Source organism: Copadichromis virginalis, linkage group LG7 (genome assembly GCF_057382275.1).
Source record: "Copadichromis virginalis isolate Kocher_CV1m ecotype Utaka linkage group LG7, C_Virginalis_male_GT1.1, whole genome shotgun sequence".
Taxonomy (NCBI): domain Eukaryota; kingdom Metazoa; phylum Chordata; class Actinopteri; order Cichliformes; family Cichlidae; genus Copadichromis; species Copadichromis virginalis.
The window spans coordinates 2,013,820-2,038,599 of record NC_140624.1 but is presented as its reverse complement, the minus strand read 5'-3'; the positions used below and the strand labels follow the sequence as shown (position 1 = coordinate 2,038,599).

General features: G+C 45.6%; 2 protein-coding genes across 8 annotated transcripts in view; one reads left to right on the top strand and one right to left on the bottom strand.

Annotated features, from left to right (window-relative positions):
* The window catches only part of LOC146704170 (uncharacterized), a 29,875-nt gene extending 9,326 nt beyond the window's left edge, over positions 1-20,549 (bottom strand). The window contains exons 1-21 of the mRNA XM_085465102.1: positions 20,360-20,549; positions 20,233-20,251; positions 20,088-20,139; positions 19,910-20,000; positions 19,324-19,343; positions 19,139-19,247; positions 18,736-18,760; positions 18,527-18,614; positions 18,228-18,334; positions 18,066-18,129; positions 17,845-17,920; positions 17,737-17,761; positions 15,957-16,296; positions 15,560-15,709; positions 15,399-15,452; positions 5,752-5,763; positions 3,748-3,803; positions 3,098-3,294; positions 2,887-2,917; positions 996-1,185; positions 134-148 (exon numbers count right to left, since the gene is read on the bottom strand). Of these exons, the coding sequence (XP_085321228.1) occupies positions 134-148; positions 996-1,185; positions 2,887-2,917; positions 3,098-3,294; positions 3,748-3,803; positions 5,752-5,763; positions 15,399-15,452; positions 15,560-15,709; positions 15,957-16,296; positions 17,737-17,761; positions 17,845-17,920; positions 18,066-18,129; positions 18,228-18,334; positions 18,527-18,614; positions 18,736-18,760; positions 19,139-19,247; positions 19,324-19,343; positions 19,910-20,000; positions 20,088-20,139; positions 20,233-20,251; positions 20,360-20,449 (1,811 nt within the window). The 5' untranslated portion in view covers positions 20,450-20,549. The remainder of the gene's footprint in view (positions 1-133; positions 149-995; positions 1,186-2,886; positions 2,918-3,097; positions 3,295-3,747; positions 3,804-5,751; positions 5,764-15,398; positions 15,453-15,559; positions 15,710-15,956; positions 16,297-17,736; positions 17,762-17,844; positions 17,921-18,065; positions 18,130-18,227; positions 18,335-18,526; positions 18,615-18,735; positions 18,761-19,138; positions 19,248-19,323; positions 19,344-19,909; positions 20,001-20,087; positions 20,140-20,232; positions 20,252-20,359) is intronic.
* On the top strand, positions 9,676-24,481 carry LOC146704169 (uncharacterized). Of its 7 annotated transcripts, none has more exons than XM_085461154.1 (4): positions 9,676-11,833; positions 12,056-13,069; positions 14,232-14,310; positions 21,795-24,481. In XM_085461154.1, the coding sequence occupies exon 1, from the start codon at positions 10,699-10,701 to the stop codon at positions 11,773-11,775; it is 1,077 nt and encodes a 358-aa protein (XP_085317280.1). In that variant the 5' UTR covers positions 9,676-10,698; the 3' UTR covers positions 11,776-11,833; positions 12,056-13,069; positions 14,232-14,310; positions 21,795-24,481. The 7 variants fall into 7 exon arrangements, with proteins under 7 accessions (XP_085317280.1, XP_085317277.1, XP_085317276.1 ...); XM_085461151.1 differs by having other exon boundaries at positions 9,676-13,069; positions 21,795-22,016; positions 22,190-24,481; XM_085461150.1 differs by having other exon boundaries at positions 9,676-13,069; positions 21,795-22,239; positions 23,124-24,481.
* Positions 24,482-24,780: the final 299 nt, after the last annotated feature.

The window sequence follows — 24,780 nt, the reverse complement described above, 5'->3', positions numbered from 1 at the left end:
TCTGTGTTATGAGATATAATGGCAGGATTGCATATATGCTACACAAATACATCTATAGTGTCATGGTGGAAGTGGTCACTGTTGGAAGAGCGTGCACAAAAGCCCCAGGAGACAATTCAAACAGGATCCTTACTCTTTATCTCCTTTACTGTAGATGCAAAGCGTAAGGAGAGAGAAAAGGGTTAAAAATATTTAGTTGAGATGAACTGAGATCAAAACGTGAGTGCAAAATGTTAAACGTAACACACACTAGTCTGTTGATAACATACAACCAAAGCTGCATTTACAGACAGAGAAAACAACAATATTGATATTGTTCAGCATGAACGGTGCCCTCACAGACGTGCTATGGGCACTAATCTGCCCCCGTACCATCTGATTACAAGCTGCACAGCTGCTCTCCTCTTTAGGAGGACGCGGCATCCACGATTTCCCAACACGGGAAAGACAGCAGGACAGCTTCTTATCTTCATCGTTTAGTGTATCTTACAAAAATAACATCTAACAACGTATCGTTAAATATTTAGTGTTTAATTAAATCTTACAGCGAGTTTTATAGAAGCCAGTCAGTTAAGAGCATAATTATTTTAGTTAGTGATCATATTAAAAATATGGATGTTTATGCAGTTTTACTGCTGATTCAGTCTTCTGCTGTGAATTTGTAGAGCAGTGTTAATCGTGTAAACCATGTCAGTGGATGGTGGTGTTTATGAGGTCAGCGTTTCACATGCGGAGCCATCCATAATGGAAAAATGGAAAATGTTGCCCCTTTAGTTTCCCAGCTCGTCACTCGTTGTTGTGGCCGTGAAATGTTTCAGAGTTTTTTAGGTAAATTAAATTGTCCCTCAAGCTTTTCGGCTTTGCCGAAACAATTGTAATAGCTGTAAGGAAACACCTCCCTCCAGCTGCTCACTGCGTCAACGCGACGTGCAGTTACATCCGTAGGCTTTGCACCTATGGGATAGATTTAAAGTATAAATCCCCTGTTAGCTCACCTTTGACGACCTGAAGGGGTCACAGGAACAGTGAGGGTTGTAAGCTTTGGGTCCTGTGGGGTGAGGATTTGGGGGATTTGTTCTTCCCCTCCTCCTCCTCCTCCTCCTCCTTTTGCTCCTCCTGCCCTCTCATGATCAGAGTCAACATCCTCTACATTAACAGCTGGGCGAAGGCTGATGTTGGAGCTCTCTGGAGAAACAGACATTTATTTTCATTTAGTCAAGGCCAACCGCATCACTGCAAACAGGCAAAACTGATGCTGCAACGTGAGCGTCACGAACTACTGAAAGTACTGCAAAACACAAAACAAGTAAAGCAAAAGACAAAGCAGGTCACGAGTATAAGCAGGAGCAGGGCAGGCTGGGAGAAAGGTCGCGACCTACAGCGGGCTAATGAAGAGGATTCACGCGTGAACTAGGCCATGTATAGACGCCCTGGTAGTGAAGGACTAGTTTACTAATCTTGCAAGCCAAACAATCTGGTTAATCTGGCTCATGATTCACTGGCACACTTCTGTCAACAGTCATTTGACAGACTTCATCAAAGTGATGAAGAAAATAGATGGCATCAGTATATTTCAGTCCTTTGGAACACCTTAGCTCCGTGCGGCTCTTTACCTTACCCGTCTATGATCTGAGCAAACTCGGGGTCAGAGGTGAGCTTATTCGAGGAACGACAAAGCAACACAAAAAGACACAAAAATGTACTTCAACAACACAAAGAGCTACTTTTTTACCCTGCACAGACTCTCGAGCTAAACATCTGAACTCAAGCATCCTTTACTGATGGTTCGTATTTGATTTAGTGTCAGATACCTGCCAGGTTGATTTTAGAGTCTGTCACATATGACGAGACGGCCGTTTACTCGCATGCAGTATGACTGAGTTCAGGATGTACAGGGAGTGAGAGGACAGTGAACGCTACACTGATGTGGATTCACCTGCAGGTCTTATTGCTGAGATGTCTGAGTCATCTTCGATGAAGAATGCTGGGTTAGATAGACCAGACAGCTGATGTGATAGGGGTCTGGGTTGCTTGGAAGGGGAGCTGACGATGGGCGGCAGGCGTGGATAGGATGGCACGTTGGGCAACTCGAGGATGCTGCCGTTAGGGGAGGAGGGAGAAGGGGATCGGGATCGCAGCTGTGGATGATGAGGAGGAGGGAGAGGGGAGTGTCGCACGAGCCGGCTCAGTTCTACATCGTGCTGACTGTTGTCTTGTTTCTGTTTTTGCTGTTGTTGTTGTTTCTTAGGCATCTTGAGGCACAAGGCTGTTGAGGTGGTTCCGAATGTTCGTGAAATACTGCTGCGCCAAGCTCGGAAACCGGGAGAGCTTCTGCGGGACGTTCGAGAGGCTTTGGGAAATACCGGACAGACTAGGGCCCACTGAGACTTCCGAGCTTTGGGGCAAAAGCTCGGTGAAAGTCTGGGCAATATTTCGGGGAACTTGTGTGAGTCTGATCTGGGAGAGCTCTTGGCGTATCTCTGGGGGTAGGGTGGGTAAGTACTTGGTAAAGTCAGAGAGCCGGGTGGGTAGTTTAGGCACCGAAGGTATTTGGGGAGGAGTGATGCCGTTCTCTTTGAAGAATGCGTTGATGTTGTCGAGGCACTCGGAGGTGAAGGGAATGCGCATCAGGCAGCTCTTAAATGCATCGCAGCTGACTGGAGCTACAGAGAGAGGGCGACAGGCAGATACAGTAGGAGAAGGGCACTGCTGGCAATCAGACAGTCAAGAATGACAATATCAGACTTCTGGTCTCCAGATGAACTCTGCAGTCACACTCAAGCAGTGAATGAATCGACTATTTAAAGTCCAAAGAGATGAACTGGCGTTACAGTCAGATAAGCAATCTGAGACTTTCCTGAAAGACAATAAGAAGACGGTACATACCACCGCAGTCATCCCCAGTAGCTTCCTCCTCCTACAAAAACACACGCACAACAGTTGGGAACTAGTAACCAGTTATCCGATGAACATTATTATTCGATTTCTTGATAGTAACTAAAAAAAAATCTTTTTAGCTGTACTGAGTCAGTCGGGCAGTTTAGCATGACAGAGTCAAGAGTAACGCAGTGATACGGCCCGGGATGTCAAACGTTACTTTTTCAGGAGCCTTGTCAGCGTTAGCAGTTTGACCGACGTCTTCGTTTTTCTGCGGCTGCTCAGTGATGGGCTCAGCTTCTGGAGGAGCTTCTGGGCTCTTGGTTTCTGCTTCTAGTGCTTGTTCTGGCTTAGGCTCAGAAATCTCCACTGGTTCACTGCTCGGAGGCGGTGAGGTCGAGGCTTCTTCCTGCGGCTCTAAGATCCAATAAGCAGGGGTGTCACACTCAAATACACAGTGGGCCAAAATTCAAAACTGGAACAAAGTCGCGGGCTAACGTTAATATGAAAAAAAACTTCCTCCAGATATAAGAATGAATCTTTTCTTATGGACTCAAACAGGTTTTGCTGGAAAACTGAATATGGAACAAGCAAAGCTTAATACTAAACAATATATACATTAGCTGTATAATACCAGTAGGCCAGCTCTAATAGTCATTTGGTATGGCTTCGCAAATGTAATTAGGCTGCGGGCCAAATTTGGCCCGTGGGCCAGAGTTTGACACCTATGATCATACACACAGCACAATGTCCTGCATTTGTAAATACTGTTCAGAAGAGTGTTGACGTTACTTAAAGATGTCACGCTGAATGAGAGAAACTCCTCTTAATGATAAAAACATTTTTAACATATATTTGAATTGTATCTACCTGGCTCGTTGACGGTGGGCTCCTCAGTCTCAGCTTTCTGCTCCTCCTGGTTCTTCCTGCAGAACAGCACAAGAGAACGGGTTGTTGGGCGGCCCAGGAGCGACAGGGAACACAGCTGTCCTCTTATGGTGACCCAAGTCACAGCCAGAGATGGGCAGTAACGCGTTACTTGTAACTCGTTACTGTAATCCGATTACTTTTTTCAAGTAACCAGTAAAGTAAGGGATTACTATTGCAAAAACGGTAGATTACCGTTACTTTCCTGTAGGAACGCTGCGTTACTAAAACCGTGATTTTTTGCGAGAATGTCTCACGACAGTGACGTAAGCGAGTGCGACGTTCGTGACAACAGCTGTGTGCAGATCAACAATGGATCACATATCGAGTGCAGAGAGAGTATGAGCGTGCAGCGTTTAAAGCGTGGAAGTACTGACCTTACTTTGAGTTTGATTCCATAAAAAGTGACAAAAACATTAGTGTCCGCTGTGCGTGGGAGGAAAACTTCTTTTTACAGCAAAAAAACCCCTAAACTTCCAACAAGCACCGAGTAGCTACGACGTAATGGGAAACTCACAGAGAAACTCGCGGATTCTTCCACTGACTGTGTGATCCACACAGAAATGTGGTCACAATTGTGAGTTAAGTGTCGTGATATATGGAGATTATTTTGCATGTTTTATTTTGCTGGTTTATTGGTGTAATTTAAAGCCACAATGTCATGTAAGTTCCCTGTTGCCAGGAGAGTGTATAACACTTTGGACAGTAGGGGGCAGCAGCGTGCTTTGGGAACTGAGTCGGGTGCATAGCTGCCGTAAGTTTTCCATTCTGGCAAGACTGACCAGGCGAACGGCAGCGTGTCTCCTGTGCTCACTTTCTCTCCTGTTTTACAGGTCAGTAACGTGGTCAAAAACATAAAGAAATACACAGCTGGACACTGTGATACTTAAACTTTCATGACATAAGACGGGTCTGTGATATATTATACTGTCGCTATGTGAGCTACTTTAGCTCTGTAAGATGTTATAGCTAGGCTATATGCCTGGGTAACGCTAGCAAGCTGTTGCAACTGCGTATAATACTCCATATAATAATAAGAAGCACCAACCCAGTTAGGTTTACAGTTCCTGATAAACTTGTAGCTTTGTGTTCATGACAAATGTTTTGTATAACGCGTGTGTAAAGTGTTCTGAGCCCGCCTGAAGTCATGTGTAAACTTGCTGTTTCAGTGTTAGAATCTAACTGGTCTGAAAAGGACATATGAAGCGAGAGCGCTAATAAGAGTACAGCCAACAAAAATGCTGGCAAGGAAAGTAGTGCAGTAATGTTGAAAGTAGAGTTTCCTTTCTATGATGAGACACTACCATGATGATGTGAATTATTTTGTTTATCTCATTTATGGGAAAAGAGGTGTAGTTTTCATTTGTTTCATTCATTTAAACCCTTTGTTGTTTTATGCCAGTAGTGTGGACTAATATTGAAATGTACTGGTGGAAAACAAGCCATGTGAGGGAATGAGCAGTTATTGTGAAATTGAGTTAACGAAAGAGTGGAGCAGATATGCTTGTGTTGTATGAATAAATTCTGGCAAGACTGACCAGGCGAACGGCAGCGTGTCTCCTGTGCTCACTTTCTCTCCTGTTTTACAGGATCGTAATCTGGCTACGCGCCCATCATAGTGGGGCCTGTAACAGATTTCTGGGGGCTCGTCCGGGATCGGCGGCGTCTGAGGAGCACGTCCGGCTGATCCAGTGATCATTGGACCCAAAGTGACAGTGTTGCTAAAGAGGGTGGGACCGGTAACGCCACCAGGCTGCAACAAAAGTCATGTCAGGCGACGAGAGGAGAAGACTCAGCTGGTCCATCAAAAAGAAACTCTACCAGCTAACGGCTGATGAAGCATACGACATTGCAACTCACCTTGACCCAGTGGCTGAACTGGACTCAGAAAGGCTAAACAAGGACGATGAGGAAGGTTGTATTGAGTACATCACTGCTTATATGAACAGCTCCACACTCCTACAGCTAGAGGATGAGGGCTTGGTCATGTTGTTATGTTTACAAGACACTATTGACTTGGTTATTACTAACCGGGATAAGGGTAGACCACCCCCCAAAGATCTGGCTAGTGGTGAAGGGACGCCTGTGATGCCACCAGCCAGTGATAACATTAATGGCAAACATATATCTCCCATGGGTGGCTACGCTCCCGAAGTGGCAACCCCAAACTTTGACATACACCAACTGCTCACAGATTCAGGGGAGGGGCAGAACAAATCTCACAGACACAGCATCAACGCACCTGACCCAGAGGGACCACAGTGTAGGACGGGTAGCTGCGGTCACATCAGCGGGCCTCGTGCCACTAACTCACCACCAACTGACATCAGACATCCACTGATTCCCCAGCAACACCACATGGCTGCAGGAGCACTGCCTGCCCCAGCCCACGAGAGTGTGATTGCCCTTCGCGACCTGCCCCTGTTACAGAGGAAGGAATTCAAAATACATGGTGGGCAAATAACTGATACTGCATCGGACATTAGTTTTAACAGTATCTGCAAACAGATTGATGACGGTCGCAGGGAACAACACACAGATGACGACATAATTAGAGGAGTCCTACGCGTAATCAAGGGTGGAAACTTTAAAGACATGCTTGTGAACAAGGAAGACCTGACAGTTACAGAACTGAAAAGTTTCCTACAGTCCCATTTGAGAGAGAAAACCAGCACCGAGCTCTTTCAGGAACTGATGTGTGCTAAACAACACGAGAACGAATCTCCACAGCAATTCCTGTATCGCATGATCGGACTGAAACAGAAAATAATGTTCACATCCAAGCAGGCAAGTTCAGTCATAAAGTATGATGCCTCCACACTCCAGGGCGTGTTCCTGAACGCAGTTTATCAAGGCATGGGAGAAAGGCACGAGGACCTCAGGCGGGACCTGAAGCCGCTCCTGGCTAACCCCACTGTTTCTGATGAAGCTCTCTTAAGACAGGTTATCCAGACCACGATGGAGGACAACGAGAGAAAACGCCGACTGGGGCGTAGCGCCAGCCGGAAGTTCACACAAGCCCACAGCACAGTTGCAGAGCCAGAGGGAATGACCGGCGTTGTGGGCGAGACTAGAGTCAAAGGTAAAGACAATGTAATTCAGAGACTGAGTGCTCAGGTCGAGGCTCTAACGGAGGCCATGGAGACACTGAGAAAGCTCACTGCTCCAGCCCTGGTGCCCGGGGCTGCCCATCAAATTGTCCAACAGAGTGCCTCTGACAAGACCAAATTGGACAGAAAGACACAAAGATCATATGGGTGTCCACAGTGTGTAGCCCAAGGCAGGCCAAGCTGTAACCACTGCTTTTCGTGTGGAGAAGTAGGCCATCGTGCTATTGGCTGCTTGAAAAGGAATATGCAGTCGGGAAACGAGTGCCGGTCAGGGCTGAGGGGCAACCCCTGACCAATCCAAGGGACAAATCCCAGCCCCATGATGCCACAGTACTAGAGTTAGGAAAGAGGGACCAGTCTATGAGCTTACAGATGGGTAACCACCTACCCCCACCTGAGAAAGTTGCCCCACTGATTGGCCGAAAATCCCTATTGAAATGCAGCATGAACGGCTATGCAGTGACTGCCATGTTAGACACAGGGGCAAATGTGAGCATCATAGACCACGCCTGGAAGAACAAGTACCTACCTGAAAAAGAGATCCGCCCACTGAGTGAACTAATGGATGAGGAACTCAGTGTAACTGCTGTCACGGGGGAGGCAGTGCCATATGATGGGTGGATGGAAGTGGTGGTAAACCTGCAAGGCAACAACGATCCAGATCTATCCATTAGAGTACCTTTTCTAGTTAGTCGACTAGATTTAGAAAGACCATTGGTTGGTTTTAATGTCATCCAAGAACTCATCAAGAGTAACGAGAGCAGACCCAAAATCATGTCCATCCTCGTCAACCTGCTGACTGGTGCCCTAGAGATCAACAGTGCAAAGGCAGAGGCTATTGTAAGCTTCATACAGACCAAACCAAAAGTAGAACAGAATGCGACTGTAAAGGTGGGCAGGAAAGGTGCCACTATTAATCCTGGTCAAGTAGCGTATATTAGGTGTGGAGTATCTTTAGACATTAGTGACTCTAGCCCACTCGTGCTGTTTGAACCTAACCTAGATGACACACCACTGTTGCCACTGAGTATAGGTGAAGGGCTATTGGCAATCCAGCAGGATGAGAGACCCTTCGTGAAGGTACCAGTTTCCAACCACTCTACCGAGACGGTGGTCCTGCCCAGCTCCACGGTCCTAGGCACCATTGAAGCTATTGATGGAGTAATAGGAACAGGCAGCCCAAGCGGCGAGCACAGTCAAGCCCGGGGCAACACTGACCCGCCACCAAGCTCCATGAGTGACCTGCCCCCTACTACACTGTGGCACCCGCCAGTGGATGTTAGTCACCTAAGTGATGAGCAACAGAGAAAGGTGAAACAAATGCTATACGAGGAGTCAGGAGCTTTTGCTTGTGATGACGAAGACATAGGGTGTATTCCAAGCCTGCAAATGTCCATAAATTTAAAGGACAACATCCCAGTACAGCGAACCTATGCTGCAGTGCCCAAACCCCTCTACAAAGAGGTTAAAGAATACATCCAAGATCTGCTTGCCAAAGGGTGGATAGTTAAGTCAAAGTCACCGTATGCAGCACCTGTCGTGTGTGTCAGAAAAAAAGATGGAACATTGAGATTATGTATCGATTACAGGCTTTTAAATCAAAAGACTGTACCAGACCGCCACCCACTGCCTCGCATCCAGGACCTCATAGACACACTAGGAGGCCACAGCTGGTTCACCATCCTGGATCAAGGCAAAGCCTATCACCAGGGCTACATGGCAGAGGGATCCAGACACATGACAGCATTCATCACTCCTTGGGGTCTCTATGAATGGGTGAGGATCCCATTTGGGCTCTCCAATGCCCCAGCCGCTTTTCAACGCAGCATGGAGGAGATGTTAGATTCCCTGCGTGATAGCTGCTGCATCCCTTATCTCGACGACATCCTCTGCTACGCAAAATCTTTTGACGAGCATGTCGAGGGAGTACGTCAGGTCCTGAGGTCTCTAAAAGCCCATGGTGTCAAGCTTTGGCCCACAAAATGTGAGCTGTTCCGGCAGGAGGTCAGGTATGTGGGGAGGCTGGTCTCAGCTGATGGTGTCAGGATTGACCCAAAAGACACTGATGCGATCAGGCTGCTGCAAGAGAAAACACCCAATACAGTGGGTGAGGTGAGGAAGCTGCTTGGGTTCCTGAGCTATTACAGAATGTACATCCAAAACTTCTCTAGCATCGCTAAGCCAATCTACGAGCTGCTGAATGTGAAAACCGCCCCAGCAGTAACAAGTGGAAAGCTCACGAAGGGAAAGGGGGCCCAGCTGCCATCAAAGACACCTATCGTGTGGACAGATGAGCACCAGAGGATATTAGAGCAGCTGATAGACACTCTGTCGCACCCACCCGTGTTGGCGTATCCAGACTTTGAACTCCCGTTTGTACTCCACACAGATGCCTCTAAGGAGGGACTAGGCGCTGTGTTGTATCAGCGCCAGGGTGGAAGAATGAGGGTCATCGCTTATGGCTCGAGAACTCTGTCCCCTGCTGAGAAAAATTATAACCTGCACTCAGGGAAACGAGTTCCTCGCCCTTAAGTGGGCGGTATGTGAGAAATTCAGGGATTACCTGTTTTATGCACCCCATTTCACAGTCTATACGGACAATAATCCCCTCACCTATGTGCTGAGCACTGCAAAGCTTAATGCGGTGGGCCACCGCTGGGTGGGTGAGCTGGCAGATTTCCGGTTCGATGTCAAGTACAGGCCGGGGAAGGTGAACATAGATGCGGACACATTCTCCCGGTTTCCACTTGACATCGACACCTATCTCACAAAGTGTACGGAAGAGCTCACGGGAGACGCTGTCCATGCTGCCTGGGAGGGTTGTGAGTCAGCAAAGACAGAGGACGTTGCATATGTTGCTGCCCTGAGCTTAACATGCCCGGAGCCACCGGTGAACGGATCACCATTTACAGTCTGTCACAGTGATCTGGTGACATCACAAAGGGGGGATCCTGTTATCAGCGAACTGATCAAACTGAAAGAAACAAAAACAGTAATAACGAATGACGACAGAAGGAGAGCCAGTGGCCCTGTGAGGAAGTTGATGCACGAGTGGGGAAAGCTCAATATCGAAAACCAGCTACTGTATCGCACGGCAGGACAGCGGAGACAGCTTGTGCTTCCAACACAATACCACCCCCTAGTGCTGAAACATCTTCATGATGACCTGGGTCATATTGGGGCAGAGAGGGTCATTCACTTGGCAAGGGACCGTTTTTACTGGCCTTTTATGAAGAGGGACATTGAAGCGTATGTGACCAGGAAATGCCCCTGCATTAAGAAAAAGAAGCCGGTCAAACAGATCAGAGCCCCGATGGGATCAATCTCCACTTCTGCGCCGCTTGAACTGGTGTCTGTGGACTATATGCACCTAGAAGCCAGTAGGGGGGGCTACGAGTACATCTTAGTAGTCATCGACCACTTCACCAGGTTTGCTCAGGCCTACCCCACGAAAAACAAGTCGGGAAGGACGGTGGCGGAGAAGATATTCAATGACTTCATCCCCAGGTTTGGATTTCCAAGGCGGCTACACCATGACCAGGGCAGAGAATTTGAAAATGACCTGTTCATGGCCCTACGACGCCTGGCTGGGGTTGCTCACTCGAGGACGACACCATATCATCCACAGGGCAACCCAGCCGAGCGATTTAACAGGACGTTGCTCCAAATGCTAAGGACGCTGGAGGAGAGGGCGAAGAGCAACTAGAAGGAGCACCTACCCCAGATAGTGCATGCCTACAACTGTACCAGGCATGAGGCCACAGGCTTTTCACCCCACTACCTCATGTTTGGTCGGCACCCCCATCTCCCAGTAGACCTAATTTTTGGCCTGTTAACCAGAGATCAATCTGAAACACCTCAGAGTTATGCCAAAAAGTGGGCATCACGGATGAAAGAGGCTTACCGTATTGCAGCTGAGAACAGCCAGCACTCCAGTGCAAGGGGTAAGAAGTATTATGATTGTCACATACAGAACACAGTCACTCTCCAGTCTGGTGACAGGGTCCTAGTCCGTAATATGAGTGAGAGGGGAGGACCTGGAAAATTGAGACCCTACTGGGAGCAAACTGTGTATGTCGTCAAGGAACAAGTGGGTGACAGTCCCATTTACAAAGTATGCTCTGAGGCAGGTGGTGCTAAAACCCGCATACTTCACAGAAACCTTCTACACCTTGTAAATAATCTACCTGTGGACTTACCTGACCTGCAGAGGGGGCCATTGCCATCCAGAGGGGCTCGAAGGAAAAGGAGTGACCCTGCTGTGGGACATGATGGGATGGAGACGCCCGAAAGCAGCAACTCTGAAAACTCAGACAGTGAAGCACCCAGAGTGCAGTACTGGCTCAGAGTATCACCACAGGCTCAACGCCAAACAAAGAATCTGAGACCAATGCATCAGTCCCAGAGAAATATTGAAGGAGCCCAGAATGTCCCTGGAAAACAAATATACATGCCACGGTCAGGAGGTCATATGGCAGAGCAACCCAGAGGCACTTCTCCTGAAAGAGAAGTTGAACAAGAACAAGGTGAAAACCAAATTGCAGACTGCTCTGTTGCTGATCCAGAACACCTTGATGCGGAGGAGTGTCCAGAGACAATGACTGAGGGTGATGAGGCTCGACCGCTGACTCCTCAGGAAGCCACAGTGAGGAGATCCGCCAGGGGCAGGAAACCCCCTCGGGTTCTCACATACGAGTCCCTGGGCCAGCCATCTTACCGAGCACACGGGTCACTTAACCCCGCTGGACTTTGTACAGTACAGGCCCTGCCAGTCTGGGGAATGCCACCCCTCACTGTGCCACACTACATCCCATACCAACCATTCCCCTGCACTGTTGTACCATACACAAACCCATATTGATACACACACTGACGAAATACCTTCGCTCTGAAATATGAAGATCAAGAACTGTTTCTAGGTGAGCGAGTTAAAGTGTTAAGAAGTGTGAACTTTTTGTGTATTTTCTTGAAATGTCTGGAGCCATCTTTTTTTTTGTTTGGGAGCATGTGATCCACACAGAAATGTGGTCACAATTGTGAGTTAAGTGTCGTGATATATGGAGATTATTTTGCATGTTTTATTTTGCTGGTTTATTGGTGTAATTTAAAGCCACAATGTCATGTAAGTTCCCTGTTGCCAGGAGAGTGTATAACACTTTGGACAGTAGGGGGCAGCAGCGTGCTTTGGGAACTGAGTCGGGTGCATAGCTGCCGTAAGTTTTCCATTCTGGCAAGACTGACCAGGCGAACGGCAGCGTGTCTCCTGTGCTCACTTTCTCTCCTGTTTTACAGGTCAGTAACGTGGTCAAAAACATAAAGAAATACACAGCTGGACACTGTGATACTTAAACTTTCATGACATAAGACGGGTCTGTGATATGTGATGTATTATACTGTCGCTATGTGAGCTACTTTAGCTCTGTAAGATGTTATAGCTAGGCTATATGCCTGGGTAACGCTAGCAAGCTGTTGCAACTGCGTATAATACTCCATATAATAATAAGAAGCACCAACCCAGTTAGGTTTACAGTTCCTGATAAACTTGTAGCTTTGTGTTCATGACAAATGTTTTGTATAACGCGTGTGTAAAGTGTTCTGAGCCCGCCTGAAGTCATGTGTAAACTTGCTGTTTCAGTGTTAGAATCTAACTGGTCTGAAAAGGACATATGAAGCGAGAGCGCTAATAAGAGTACGGCCAACAAAAATGCTGGCAAGGAAAGTAGTGCAGTAATGTTGAAAGTAGAGTTTCCTTTCTATGATGAGACACTACCATGATGATGTGAATTATTTTGTTTATCTCATTTATGGGGAAAGAGGTGTAGTTTTCATTTGTTTCATTCATTTAAACCCTTTGTTGTTTTATGCCAGTAGTGTGGACTAATATTGAAATGTACTGGTGGAAAACAAGCCATGTGAGGGAATGAGCAGTTATTGTGAAATTGAGTTAACGAAAGAGTGGAGCAGATATGCTTGTGTTGTATGAATAAATTCTGGCAAGACTGACCAGGCGAACGGCAGCGTGTCTCCTGTGCTCACTTTCTCTCCTGTTTTACAGGATCGTAATCTGGCTACGCGCCCATCATAGTGGGGCCTGTAACAACTGCGGCACACCTGCACCAGGGTAAACCTCCGCCTGCCCCACTCCTGCTTTACAGGTGAAAATAGAGCAACAGGACCGCTGAGTCTTTGACTTTATTTATTTTCTGCTGTGTTTTACTTGCATCTATTTGAAAGACTGAGTGTAAACACACAAAATATTTTATCTTATGTGCTGGAATGTGCAGAAAATAGGTTTAAATGTTAAACTAATTTCTTCCAGTCAGAGAATGTTGCAGATAATTAAATGTTTGCTTGATGCATAAAGTTAAAAGATTAAAACTAATAAAACAAGTTTTAAAAAGAGACTTTTCCATTTGATTACATTTTGTATGATGGATTATGCAGAAAAAGTAGAATTGGGCTGAAAGATCTATCACTTTATCACCTCTTCAGGTTGTAAGTCGTGTTTTTAAAAAGTAACTAAGTAAGTAAGTAATTAATTACTTTTGAAAATAAGTATTCAGTAAAGTAACGGGATTACTTTTTTGGGGAAGTAATCAGTAATCAGTTACTGATTACTTTTTTCAAGTAACTTGACCAACACTGGTCACAGCTGGTTGTGTTGGCAGATTCTTACAGTGCTGTTATTGTTAGCTGGACACATACTGCAAATGAGGATTTGGACCCTAATAGGCTGTAAACTGAGTGTGTGAACTGCTTATTGTGGAAGTCAATTTAATCGTAAAGTTTAGGAGAGGTTCTCCTCTGTTTTAACGTTATGAGATTACAGCAAAATCACATTTCATAGACTTCAATTATGACAGAGTTGGTTCCTGCTATTTATTTTTATATTTCAGCAGGTTCCAACGTGACACACATAAACCAGGTTACAGTCATTTAAGCCGTCACGCTTTTTACTGGATATCAGAAATATTTGTTGTGGATGAAGAAACTTCAGCTTCTGTTTTCTCTCTTTGAGCACAAATTTACCGACTTTGTGACCACCTGTAGCAGAAAAGCTCACTCTGTACACGAGTTACTGTTTACACATGAAAAACGTTAGTTATGATAAATAGAAACTCTGTAAGCTTTACCGTCACGTTTTTTTAAATAGGCTGTGTTTACCTTTATTAGTCCCGACAGAAAAATGTCCACCAGCATCGACACGCGTTAATTCGGCTGCTGAGACGCATAAACTGCATCAGGTGGTTTTAGGAATATGAGAAAAACAACGAGGAAAAGGTTCTGTTCCGATATGTCCGTCCATCTTTAATCCAGGGACGCGGAGCAGCTGCAGCAGGTGCGCGGGGTTACCGGGGCAACAGCTGAGAGGAGGAAACGAGGCGGGCGCGCGGAGGTAAGAGGGTCCGCTGTTGCCAAGGGAAGCTGTGGTTGCTACGACACAGTGATGTGATGCAAAGATCACATAACGAGAACCCGCGGGATTTGGACCTGCTGATAACAAAATGACCGTGCTAGTGTCGTAACAGAGAGTGATTATTTATTTCTTTATGTCCAATATCGATGCTTGTATTGATAAACAGACTTTAGTCAACAAGATTTACAAAGGAGTTGAGCTACATGTCACCGTGTCTGCGCTCTGTTCTGCGTTATAATAAACTGTTATGGTAGATTTGTTACTACTTCTATTGCCCATCTTGTACTGCTGCTCACTCCTGCCACTTACATGCAATTACGTGCCCCCCCGACACACACACACACACACACACACACACACACACACACACACACACACACACACACACACACCTCAATACCCGTCACTTTCTATTTCTCTCTGTAAAGTTTAGTTTAGTGCTCAGAATGTCTTTATTTAAACATGTGTACATTTATATGTATAATAGTCTGTTATACTGTTTTATACTGCTGAGAGATTTGTTGTTGAGCTTGACACATTTCATTGCAATGTTGACCCTGTGCTAACTTGCATATGACAAAGAAAGCTGAAACTGAAACTCCCTTAAAAACCACATTTTTAATGTCAAGATCACTTTTTACGCGGATAAATAAAAGGACATAAAATTCACTTTGCTAGAAACTGATGGTAGCACAGGCCTGCAGACGTCCACACATTAAACTGCCCAAAGGTATAGAAAGTAATAAAGTTTATGAAAATGCATGACGTTGCTGGAAGATGCAGTTACACACTATTCTATGTGTATTTATTAGTAGAACATCCTTTATTTCCTATCAAATAACCTAATAAAGTCCTGACTGCAGCTTAAAGTAACCTGTATATTATATTGTTGCATTGCTACTTATTTTTCAACAAGCTGCTGGCTCAATCGGGGGAACAGCAGCAACAACATCAGCATTTATGCACATCTGCTATGCACAGCACAAGACTACTATGATATGCACGGTGACACAGACAAAGTCCTACAACGACGTTAACAACCAGGAAGCTCTTATTTGAATTCTTACTCTGGGGCTTTGCTGATCTCCACCTCGCTCTCCTCTTCTAGCGGCACCGGCAGCCTGGTCAGAGTGGACATGGAGCCTCACGTCAAATCACAAACAGGCTCTCGCTGCCAAAGCTAACCTGAGCATATGTTCAAACTTTTGCTCTGGGTACACCGTCTTACTCGGCTTCAGGCTCCTCCAGGAGCTCTTGACTCCCCAGCGAGAGCTTGATGGACTGTCCCTCACTGGCCATCTGTCTAACGGCCATCTCAGCTGTCTGCCTGGCAACCTCTTCAGCCATCCGGGTCATCTCCACCCTCTCCTGAAGCAGACTGAAGGAAAACAGGACAAAATGCTTGTGCTGTGAGCTAAATATCATTTGATGATAAAGAAAATCTCGTGCCTCACATTAAATCAGGTTCATTTCTCTTTGTTGGCTGTTTTCATTGTCTTAAGGTGTTAAATATGACAGCAGAGAATATCTTTAAAAAAGCATCCAGGTGCTACAATGATGGATGTAAACATTCAGTATCTGATAAGGGACGCAGCTGTTTCTCTTCATTTGTCCGCCATCCTTACCGCTCCTCCATGGTAGCCAACGCCACCCCTTCGGCCTCCTTCTTGATGTTTTCAATAAACGGCGTCCAGCGGCCTGTCTGGGTCTCTGCATCTTCCAGAGATACTTTTGTGGCACTCTCTGACGGTTGTGGCTCCGGAGGGGCGGCGCTGCATTTCTGTGACTCCACTGAAAGCGACTGTGAGGGTTGTGTCACTTCCTGTTGCTGCTGGGGTGCAGGTGATGGTGGAACCAGGGATGCGGACGGAGCTTGAGCTTTGGGAGCATCTGCACATTTGTGCTGGCCCTCGTTGTCCGACTCCACGTCTTCCAGCACCATGTCTGGTTTGAGTTTGGCTGATGCTGTGAGAGGGCGATAAGCATGAGAACTGTTTGGTTGGTAAAACTGGGGGATTTAACCTTAACTAGTATAATCCTGTTATAATTCTATTGGGCTGCGAGGATCGTCAGCTGCGATTTCATTGGTGGTAGGAAATGTTGTTGTTGTTAGGATTCGAAGACCTCTCAGTTATCGGTGTTATTGATGAAAGCGCCACAAAATCAGTTCACACACTGATCCTTTATTATTCTCACTTCATGCTTCCATTACAGTGTTTACTACATTCATTTGCATGACAAGCGTGCTTCTCTTAAATCACAACACACCCCCAGGCCACATTTCACAGTTCAAGGCTACACAGCAGATACATACGCAGATCAAACCAGCCTCACGCTGCAGCTCGTCTTACACTGAGTCGTGCAGGCTCTGCTTGATGTTAAGTTTTAAATATACAGCAACATGACCAAGAACCAAACTGAGCTCAACTTTCTTTAAGCAAAAAATCACAAAATATTCTGAAGAAACAGGACTAAAATTAAATACGCAGGTCCTTTAGAGACACAATAATAACTGAACATAGCTGCCATTTAATCATCATATCAAGGATAAAAAGGTGTGTAACTCTATGGTAGGTACGTCAGGATTGTTACAGTGTCTCTTGCTGCTGTTTTGTATAGTGAAATGGCAACACGAACATACGACGCACCCTGACGCAGGGAACGTTACAGTAATGTCACAGCCCGTTTTTGGAGCTGCAAATGTAATCTCCAAACCATGACTGGACATCACTGTTACAGTCATTTAAGAGAAAAAAGCATTGAAATGATTTTGGGTGCACAGCCTACAGTAATTTCAAGCAAACGGCGACTTCTAAAAGCTCCGGTATGAAACAGGAAATGTGAGTATTACAGGATAAAACACATTTTCTGTGTTATATTTAGTTTACATTCATATTAAACTGCACAGAGTACAGTAAGGTGAGTTTAAGATATTACTATGTTCATGTGTGTTCATTCACAGCTGCCTATAGTCCCTATTGTCTGCTGACAGTTCAATGAGCCTATTGGTCTATCTGTGCGGGTCAGAGCATCCCCCAGTCGTCTCCTCCTGCTGTTTAAGGGGCTCGCAGCACCTTCCCCCCTGAAACAGAAGGAGAAGAGGGACTGAGTTAGGCTCCGACCGTCCGACCAAAACACCTCTTCATTAACTATAAGGAAAAAACAAGAAGCTGCTTCAACAGAAAGCATGCATGCAAGAGTCTGCAAATGTCACACTGATGCAGAGGAGCTGTTCAAAATCAAAATAGAGTTTTTACTGGTGATGAGACGGGTTCACTCTGTTCTGTTCTTTTCTACAAACTCTACGCTCTTCTCTAGAATTAGAAAACACAGAATAGTAATCCAGCTGATTGAACTGTGAACTGTGGCGCTCAGGATCCAAAAGTACTGACAGGAAAAACTCACCTTTCTGAATGAGTTCAGGTACCGTCTGAAACAGGGGACACATAAATCAGTAGATGGCAGAAGAAAAATCAGGTGTCAGGGTTTTGTTGTTTGTTCCCCACAACTTACAGTAGCTTCATCCTTGGATGGAGAAATAGGCTGCGGCATCTTCAGACCCAGCCCTGACACAAACCAGTTCACCACACTGTGGAGCAGAAACCCAAGTGTCAGGAGTGTGCCGCACACTGTGCAAACACATCTACCACGAGCAACCCCCAAAATGCTGCTTTGCTAAAAAGGAGGCACTCTCAAGTCCCGCTTCATCCACGTGGATGTTATTCAAGACTTACCCAGAGGCCTTGCTTTCAGTATCCAGTGAGATTCCACTGAGCGATTCAGGCGGCGGAGACAGAACTGTGGAGCAGACAACATGAAGCACTTTACAAAAAATATATCCTCAAACAAAGTCACAGTTTCTGGCTGTTAAACTGGGATTTTCAGGCTTTCTTTACTTTTATCCAGAGAGGTGCAGGAGGACTTGGTTGACGGTTCCACGGGCACAGCACCAGGGGGCAGTATGACCGGCTGAGGAACTATCTGCTTTATCCAGGTCACCACACTGAAACAGAGCGTGCAAGGGGGCCTCCTGAACGTCTGCAGAATATTTAACTCGGTGATTTGTGTCATTAGTGTGTATTTAATATTAGGACGCCTGTAAGTGTTTGGGGAGCAATTCAGACAACGCGGTGCAGATTATTCCTCGCTACGGCTGCCGTGTGTGCACGTGGAGCAGGAGGTGGTTTACACTCACTTGGGAGGAAAGTGAGGGGCCAAACTCTCTGTGTCCTCGTCGTCTGACACCATCTCCACCACAGGGATGTGGGGAAGTGGATCGAAATCTGAGTTTAAACCCCCCCACAAACATTTCATTCATGCATTTTGTTATTAACTCACTGCATAATCATCAAGGGTGATTTTAGAAACATGCATGCAGTGTGTTTGCATGATTGTGGAACGTACCTGGCATCGTGGCTACGTCGTACACCTGGAACAGCAGACAGAAAGAGATTAAAAGAAGCCGTAACACAGAGACGATGGCAGGTGCAGGATGTCGGTGTTGTTTTGTTTATCAGTGTTGGTGCCCTGGTTTAGATAGCAGTGAAGGTGTTTAACAGGATACCCCCCAACTTCCTTTATACCCTTGATCCTTATATGCGATTAGTCTTTTAAGCCTGTGGGACAGCATCACGCTGCTTCACAGTGTGGCTGATTTAACTGTTCATTGAACTCCATTAAACACTCAGTAAGTTTAGTGTTGGTGTTGTCGTTTCCTAAAGACAAACATGCTGCACAGAGACGATGTGCTCATAGGACAAACTGACACTTTTTAAATGTTAAATATTCTCTGGCTTTGTTTTCTAACCTCCGTGTGCTCCTCGTCCTTCGAGTCCTTCTCAGTCTCTCTGTACTTGTCGTCAGGCTGAGGCAGCACTTTGGTCAGACCCTGAGTGACCCAGGTGATCACTCCAGACCTGACAGGGAGGCACGATTTCATTTGATTTCATGCGAGTTCATTATAAACTCAGCACATGTTCAGTCATACTGTACCTGTCTCCATCTTCTCCGGACTGAATATATAGAAACAAAGAGAGAAGAATAGAAAATAAAATGAACCTTAAATAAAACAGCTCAGAAAAAGTGCATCTTTACACCAACAAAACAAATGCAATGATTGTGACACACTCGTGTGTGTTGGTTCATCAGTCACATGGTTGGCGAGGTGATCATGAGGAGGTCCTTCTGCTTTCTTATAGTAATTTGAACTAATAACTGTACAAGCTGCACAAACTCAGCTGATAAAATAGCTTCACGTGAGGATTTCTTCATGAGAAGGAGCCACAGTGGTGAGTTTATGCATGCTAGTGTCGCTGGAATAAAGCTGTTCATTAGCCTCATTTACAGCAGCTCCTTAGGACACGAGTCCCCGGCAAACTGTGTGAACATTTGGTGTTGGAAAAAAGGTGCTCTGTTAGAAACGCCTTGAATGATGATGTACCTTATAAAATATTATTAAACTGTGCTCAGGACATTTCCACATCGTAAGGGAGACGAGCAGCTTAGATTCTGTGTTTTATAGATCATCTCCTACGACTACGACTTCACAGAAACTCACTCCAGTCATCTGCAGACTTACCTTGGCTTCAGAGTTGGCTCTGCCCGCAGGCTGTGGGAGCGTGCTGACGAACCCATTAGAAAACCAGCCCAATACTCCAGTCTGCGCTTGGCTGTAAAGGATGCGCACGCAGACAGGTAGAAGTCAGCAACTGTGCACGCCGCGAGACACAAAGATGCTGATGGACAAAAACATTTACCCTTCCTCTGAAACCTCGTCTGCATCTTTCAGTGCAGCTGTCTTCACTGCAGCTGCAGGAGAAGTTAAAGACATTTGCTGTAGATCCATGTGCACGTATAAAGATAAAGGTGGAAATAGAATAAAAGGTTACAGATAATCCTCACCCGCTTTATTTTTGGTTGGCTGCAAGGAAAGAAAACAGACTGTTAATTACTCTGTATGAGTGTGTGTGTGTGTGTGTGTGTGTGTGTGTGTGTGTGTGTGTGTGTGTGTGTGTGTGTGTGTGTGTGTGTGCTGTCGTACAGCATCAGGGGTCTTGGCAGCATCGTCTGTCCCAGCATCAGGAGGCTGGGGAACCACTTTCACCACCCAGTTAAACATCCTGTTGAAGTAAAACACAGAAACACACAGTCAGCCTCTTAAAGAGCCGCTCATCAAACACGGCTGATGGTCCTGATGATAATGATAATAAATCAGTAACTCTTTACTGGTGGCTTCATTAAAGCAGCTTCTTCAGCTGCCTGAAAGAGACGTTCAGCTGCTTCATTGTTGCTCACACACTGTCAGCTCACAGGAGAGACACCCAGAAATCAGGATCATGCATGCCATGCAAAGCCCACACAGAAGTCAAGAGTTAGAGGACGTTAGGAGGCAGGACTTTGTTCCAGCAGCAGCAAACCATAAGCTGCTTTAGCGAGAGGCTCCGCGGGGGGTCGATCGCTCAGAAAGGAAGAAATGTGGGAACGAGAACATTTGAAGCGGCCTGTGCGCACGACTGAAGATGGAGTGTCTCAGAGCCTCCAGGAGAGCCACTGTGCTGACTGATCTCACTCATATATGCACGAGTTATCCATATTGTCCTCGGTGACAGTTCATCAGCCCACTGAGATAATCCTCATCAGCAGGGGGGAGACGTCAGTAAAACCGGAGGATGTCCTGCACCGTGATCTCACCATCCAGGACACGAGACAAACGCTGGGATTATTTCTAAATGTCAATCACAAGATTGTTCTTTTAAAACATGCGTTTTAATTTTCCTTTGTCAGCATCACTCGAGCCTGGCTGAGGGGGCAGCTATCAGTGATGGTGAGCTAATGAGGGCCGGTCTTAAAGATTCATTCATTCAGCTGCATCTACAGGTTGGCTCTAGACACATAATACAGCACAACAAAGGTCTGGTAAAGGCTTCACAGCGCTCGGAGCTGTCGCGTGTTTTCAGCAGTGGGAATCGTTTCAAGGAAGAATCCTCTCGTGGATGATCCACGGAGAAGACTTCTTTGAAAAACTGTGTGAGCTGCTGTCGTCCCCATCAGCAGAGATCAGAGGCGCCTCTTCTCAAATTTGTGGCATTAAATAGTGCAACTCTGGCCCCAAGTAATCTACTAACTGTCATCCTCAGTGCCTAGGATCAACTCATATCCTTATTATAAATGGTCCCTTCACTTATAAAAAAAAGGAAAGAAAAAAGAAAGAAAATAGTTCAAGATTATAATTTAACTTTGATTGTATTTAGATTTTTATTTTTTAAAGTTCAAATTAAAGTCCCGGCTTCAAACGATCTTTAAGGAGGGTCACACGCTCACTCAGCACAGGAAATGAAACCACATTAACTTCACCGGTTGTCTGCTCCATCAGGTTTTAAAGCACCACCTACATAACCCACAAAGTTCCACATTTCACTGTGTACGTGATAACAGAGCTGCGTTGCTTACCTGCGTGCCTACAGGTGGTTCTGCATGCCGGTGGTACACGGATCTAGAGTGTGGCACAGCCGGCGCAGGTCTGCTGAGATCTTCACAGCGGATGCCCGCGGGGCTAACGGGATTAACCCGCAGCACCTGAAGGTCAAGGCCCAATCCCAGACCGTGAGCAATCGCAGATTAACAGCGAGGAAACTTCTCCGTAACCTATAAACTGCTGTCACGGGAAAACACGGAGCAACCAGCAGGTGGGGGATTGTTTGTAACAGAAAGGGGAAAGGTCCCTTTTCTGTCAGATCACAGTCGTTTAAACATGTGAGCACATGCAGCAGAGACTTCACCTGAATCATAAACGAGTGATGAATTCAATTCAATTTGATTATTAAAGTAACTAAATTTCTTTCATCTTTGCTTTTCACAGGAATGTCGATCATTTTGGATTCGTTCTCACTATTCTGCTGATTAAATAAGGTCAAGGTCAGATTTATTTATATAGCACATTTCCAACAGCCGATGCTGCACAAAGTGCTTAACAATAACAATAAAATTAAAAACTACAGTGTAATACAATAATAACAATAGAAACAATAGAATAGAAGAATTGAAACAATACTAACTAATTCAGATAAATCCAAAATGCTTGGGTCATAATGTGTTAAAAGCCAGAGCGTAAAAGTGTGTCTTTAGTAAAGATTTAAATTGCTCAAGAGTTTGAGCAGATCTAATATTAAAGGGGAGACTATTCCAAAGTCTGGGACCTGCCACAGAGAAGGATCTATCACCACGAGATTTGAGGTTAGTCCGTGGAATGGACAACAATAGTTTTGAACTAGATCTCGTGGGTTTTCCTGGAGCATAGGCAGAGAGGAGCTCTGACAGGTAGGGGGGGGCTCGGGCGTTGAGTGACTTAAAAACAAAAAGTAAGAGTTTAAATTGGATCCTGTAGGGGACAGGGAGCCAGTGTAAAGAGGCTAAAATTGGGGTTATATGCTCTCTCCGTTTGGTACCGGTTAGCAGGCGAGCAGCAGCATTTTGAACCATCTGAAGGCGATGGATGGTGGCATGATCTAGGCCATAATACAATGAATTGCAGTAGTCCAATCTGCAAGTAAGAAAAAGGTGGATGATACGCTCGAAGACGTCAGCCGGAAGGTATGGCTTTATCCTGGCTAGCTGTCTTAGCTGAAAAAAACAGGACTGAACTACTGCACTCACCTGCTTATTCAATTTAAAAGAACCATCAATGTAAACTCCGAGGTTTTTTACATGTGTTTTACAATACGAGGAGAGGGTACCCAACGTGCTGTCGATATGATTGAAATTGCCAAAAATGACAACCTCAGTTTATAAATAAGCTCCCACACTGCAGGGTCACTGAACTCAGCTGCTCAGCATGTGTGAGTCCTTCATCGTGTCAGTGCGTAGTGAGGGATAAAGCGTCAGGCTTAGAAGTGTATTACTGATGCAGTCATAGATTGGAACGACAGGAGGAAGAGGAGTGAGAGGAGGAGTGGTCAGCTTTAGTCTGCACTGCCCTGCTGGGTGTTTCCTGTGAGTTTATAAAACTTCTTATATTAAGTTGCTCTACATTTGTTACGTCATGTATTTTACTTGGTTGTGTTTCCTCCATGACAGAAACCTATGACACCACGAATGAAGTGAGTCGCTTGATCATCGTTGCCGTGTTGGAGCACTTTCACCTTTTCCCATCCACGTCCGAGCTTTTTCAGCAAAGCTCGTTCAGCTCGTTCAGCAGTCTAACAGTTTCGCTCTGTCAGCCTAAATGTCACTGAATCAGTAAAAATATGAAGAGAGCATACTGTGTCTTTAGGCCTCTGTCGGCACTTCCTTCCTCCAGACTTCTGTTTATTGAACATTTTCAGACTCAAAAGTTCCACGCAGATGTAATATTTATAGTAATTGTGAAAAGAGTCGCAGTTATCTTTCATAATCTTATCTGAATCTTATTCGTTTCATTATATTCATCACATTTAAATATGTTTGTAAAATCCCAGCTGTAGATCAGACTGGTAGGCATGGATCCACTTCTGTCAGCAGTCAAAGGCGGTGGGGACGCTCTTGCCCTTATTGTTTGGACACCACAGCCTAGCGGACTATTGTTGCTGACGTCCATCCGTCTATGATCAGTGTGGGCATCTTCTGATAGCAGGACAAACACAAGATGTCACAAAACCAAATCATTTAAAACTGATTTCTTGACTGTAACAGTGAATTCGCTGCACTCGATGGCCTGCACGGCCTCCGGCTGTCAATCCAATGGAGCGTCTGGTGAAATAGGAAATTCCCATCACGGATGTGGAGCTGAGAACCTGTGTGATGCTGTCAGTACAGTATGAACCAAACATGTCTGAAAACACCTTGTTGAATAATTAAGAGCCCAACCTGATGCCTGAATGTGTTTGAATTAGCAGTGAAGACTTTGAAGTAAAAATCACTCCTTATCTTAGAATAAGGTCAAGATGAGGAAAAGTATGAATCCTTTTTTTCCTATTTCACTATTTTATATCTTTTATCAGCTGGAGCCCAAACTGTACACCGGCCCTGCATGTGGGACTCACAGCCCGATCGAAGCAGTCACATCTATGAAAACGACGCCCACCAGTGAGGCATCATCGGTCGGATCCAACGCACTGACACGAAGGTAAGGCGTCCAAAAACAGTTCAGATGCTTCTGGTCATCACTAGTGTACAGTGTAGAGGACGCTGGTGCACTGACACTTGAAATGGGGATATTTCAGCCTTTTTTGCATTATGGTGTCATTTTTACTCGCCAACCTGAAGAAGAGTGGTTGCAACTATAACAGAGGGATTTAAGAATGAAAGCAGAAAGAAAGGAAGGTGGACAAAGCTAATGAGAGGATTGGGAAATAGGTATGAGAAAGAAAGCACGGCCCGATGCCAGAGGGTGATTAACGAGGATTCAGGACAGCCGTTGTTAAAAAGAAAACTGGTAAACAAGACGTGGCGTGTTGGTCGCCCCAGCTGATGGCG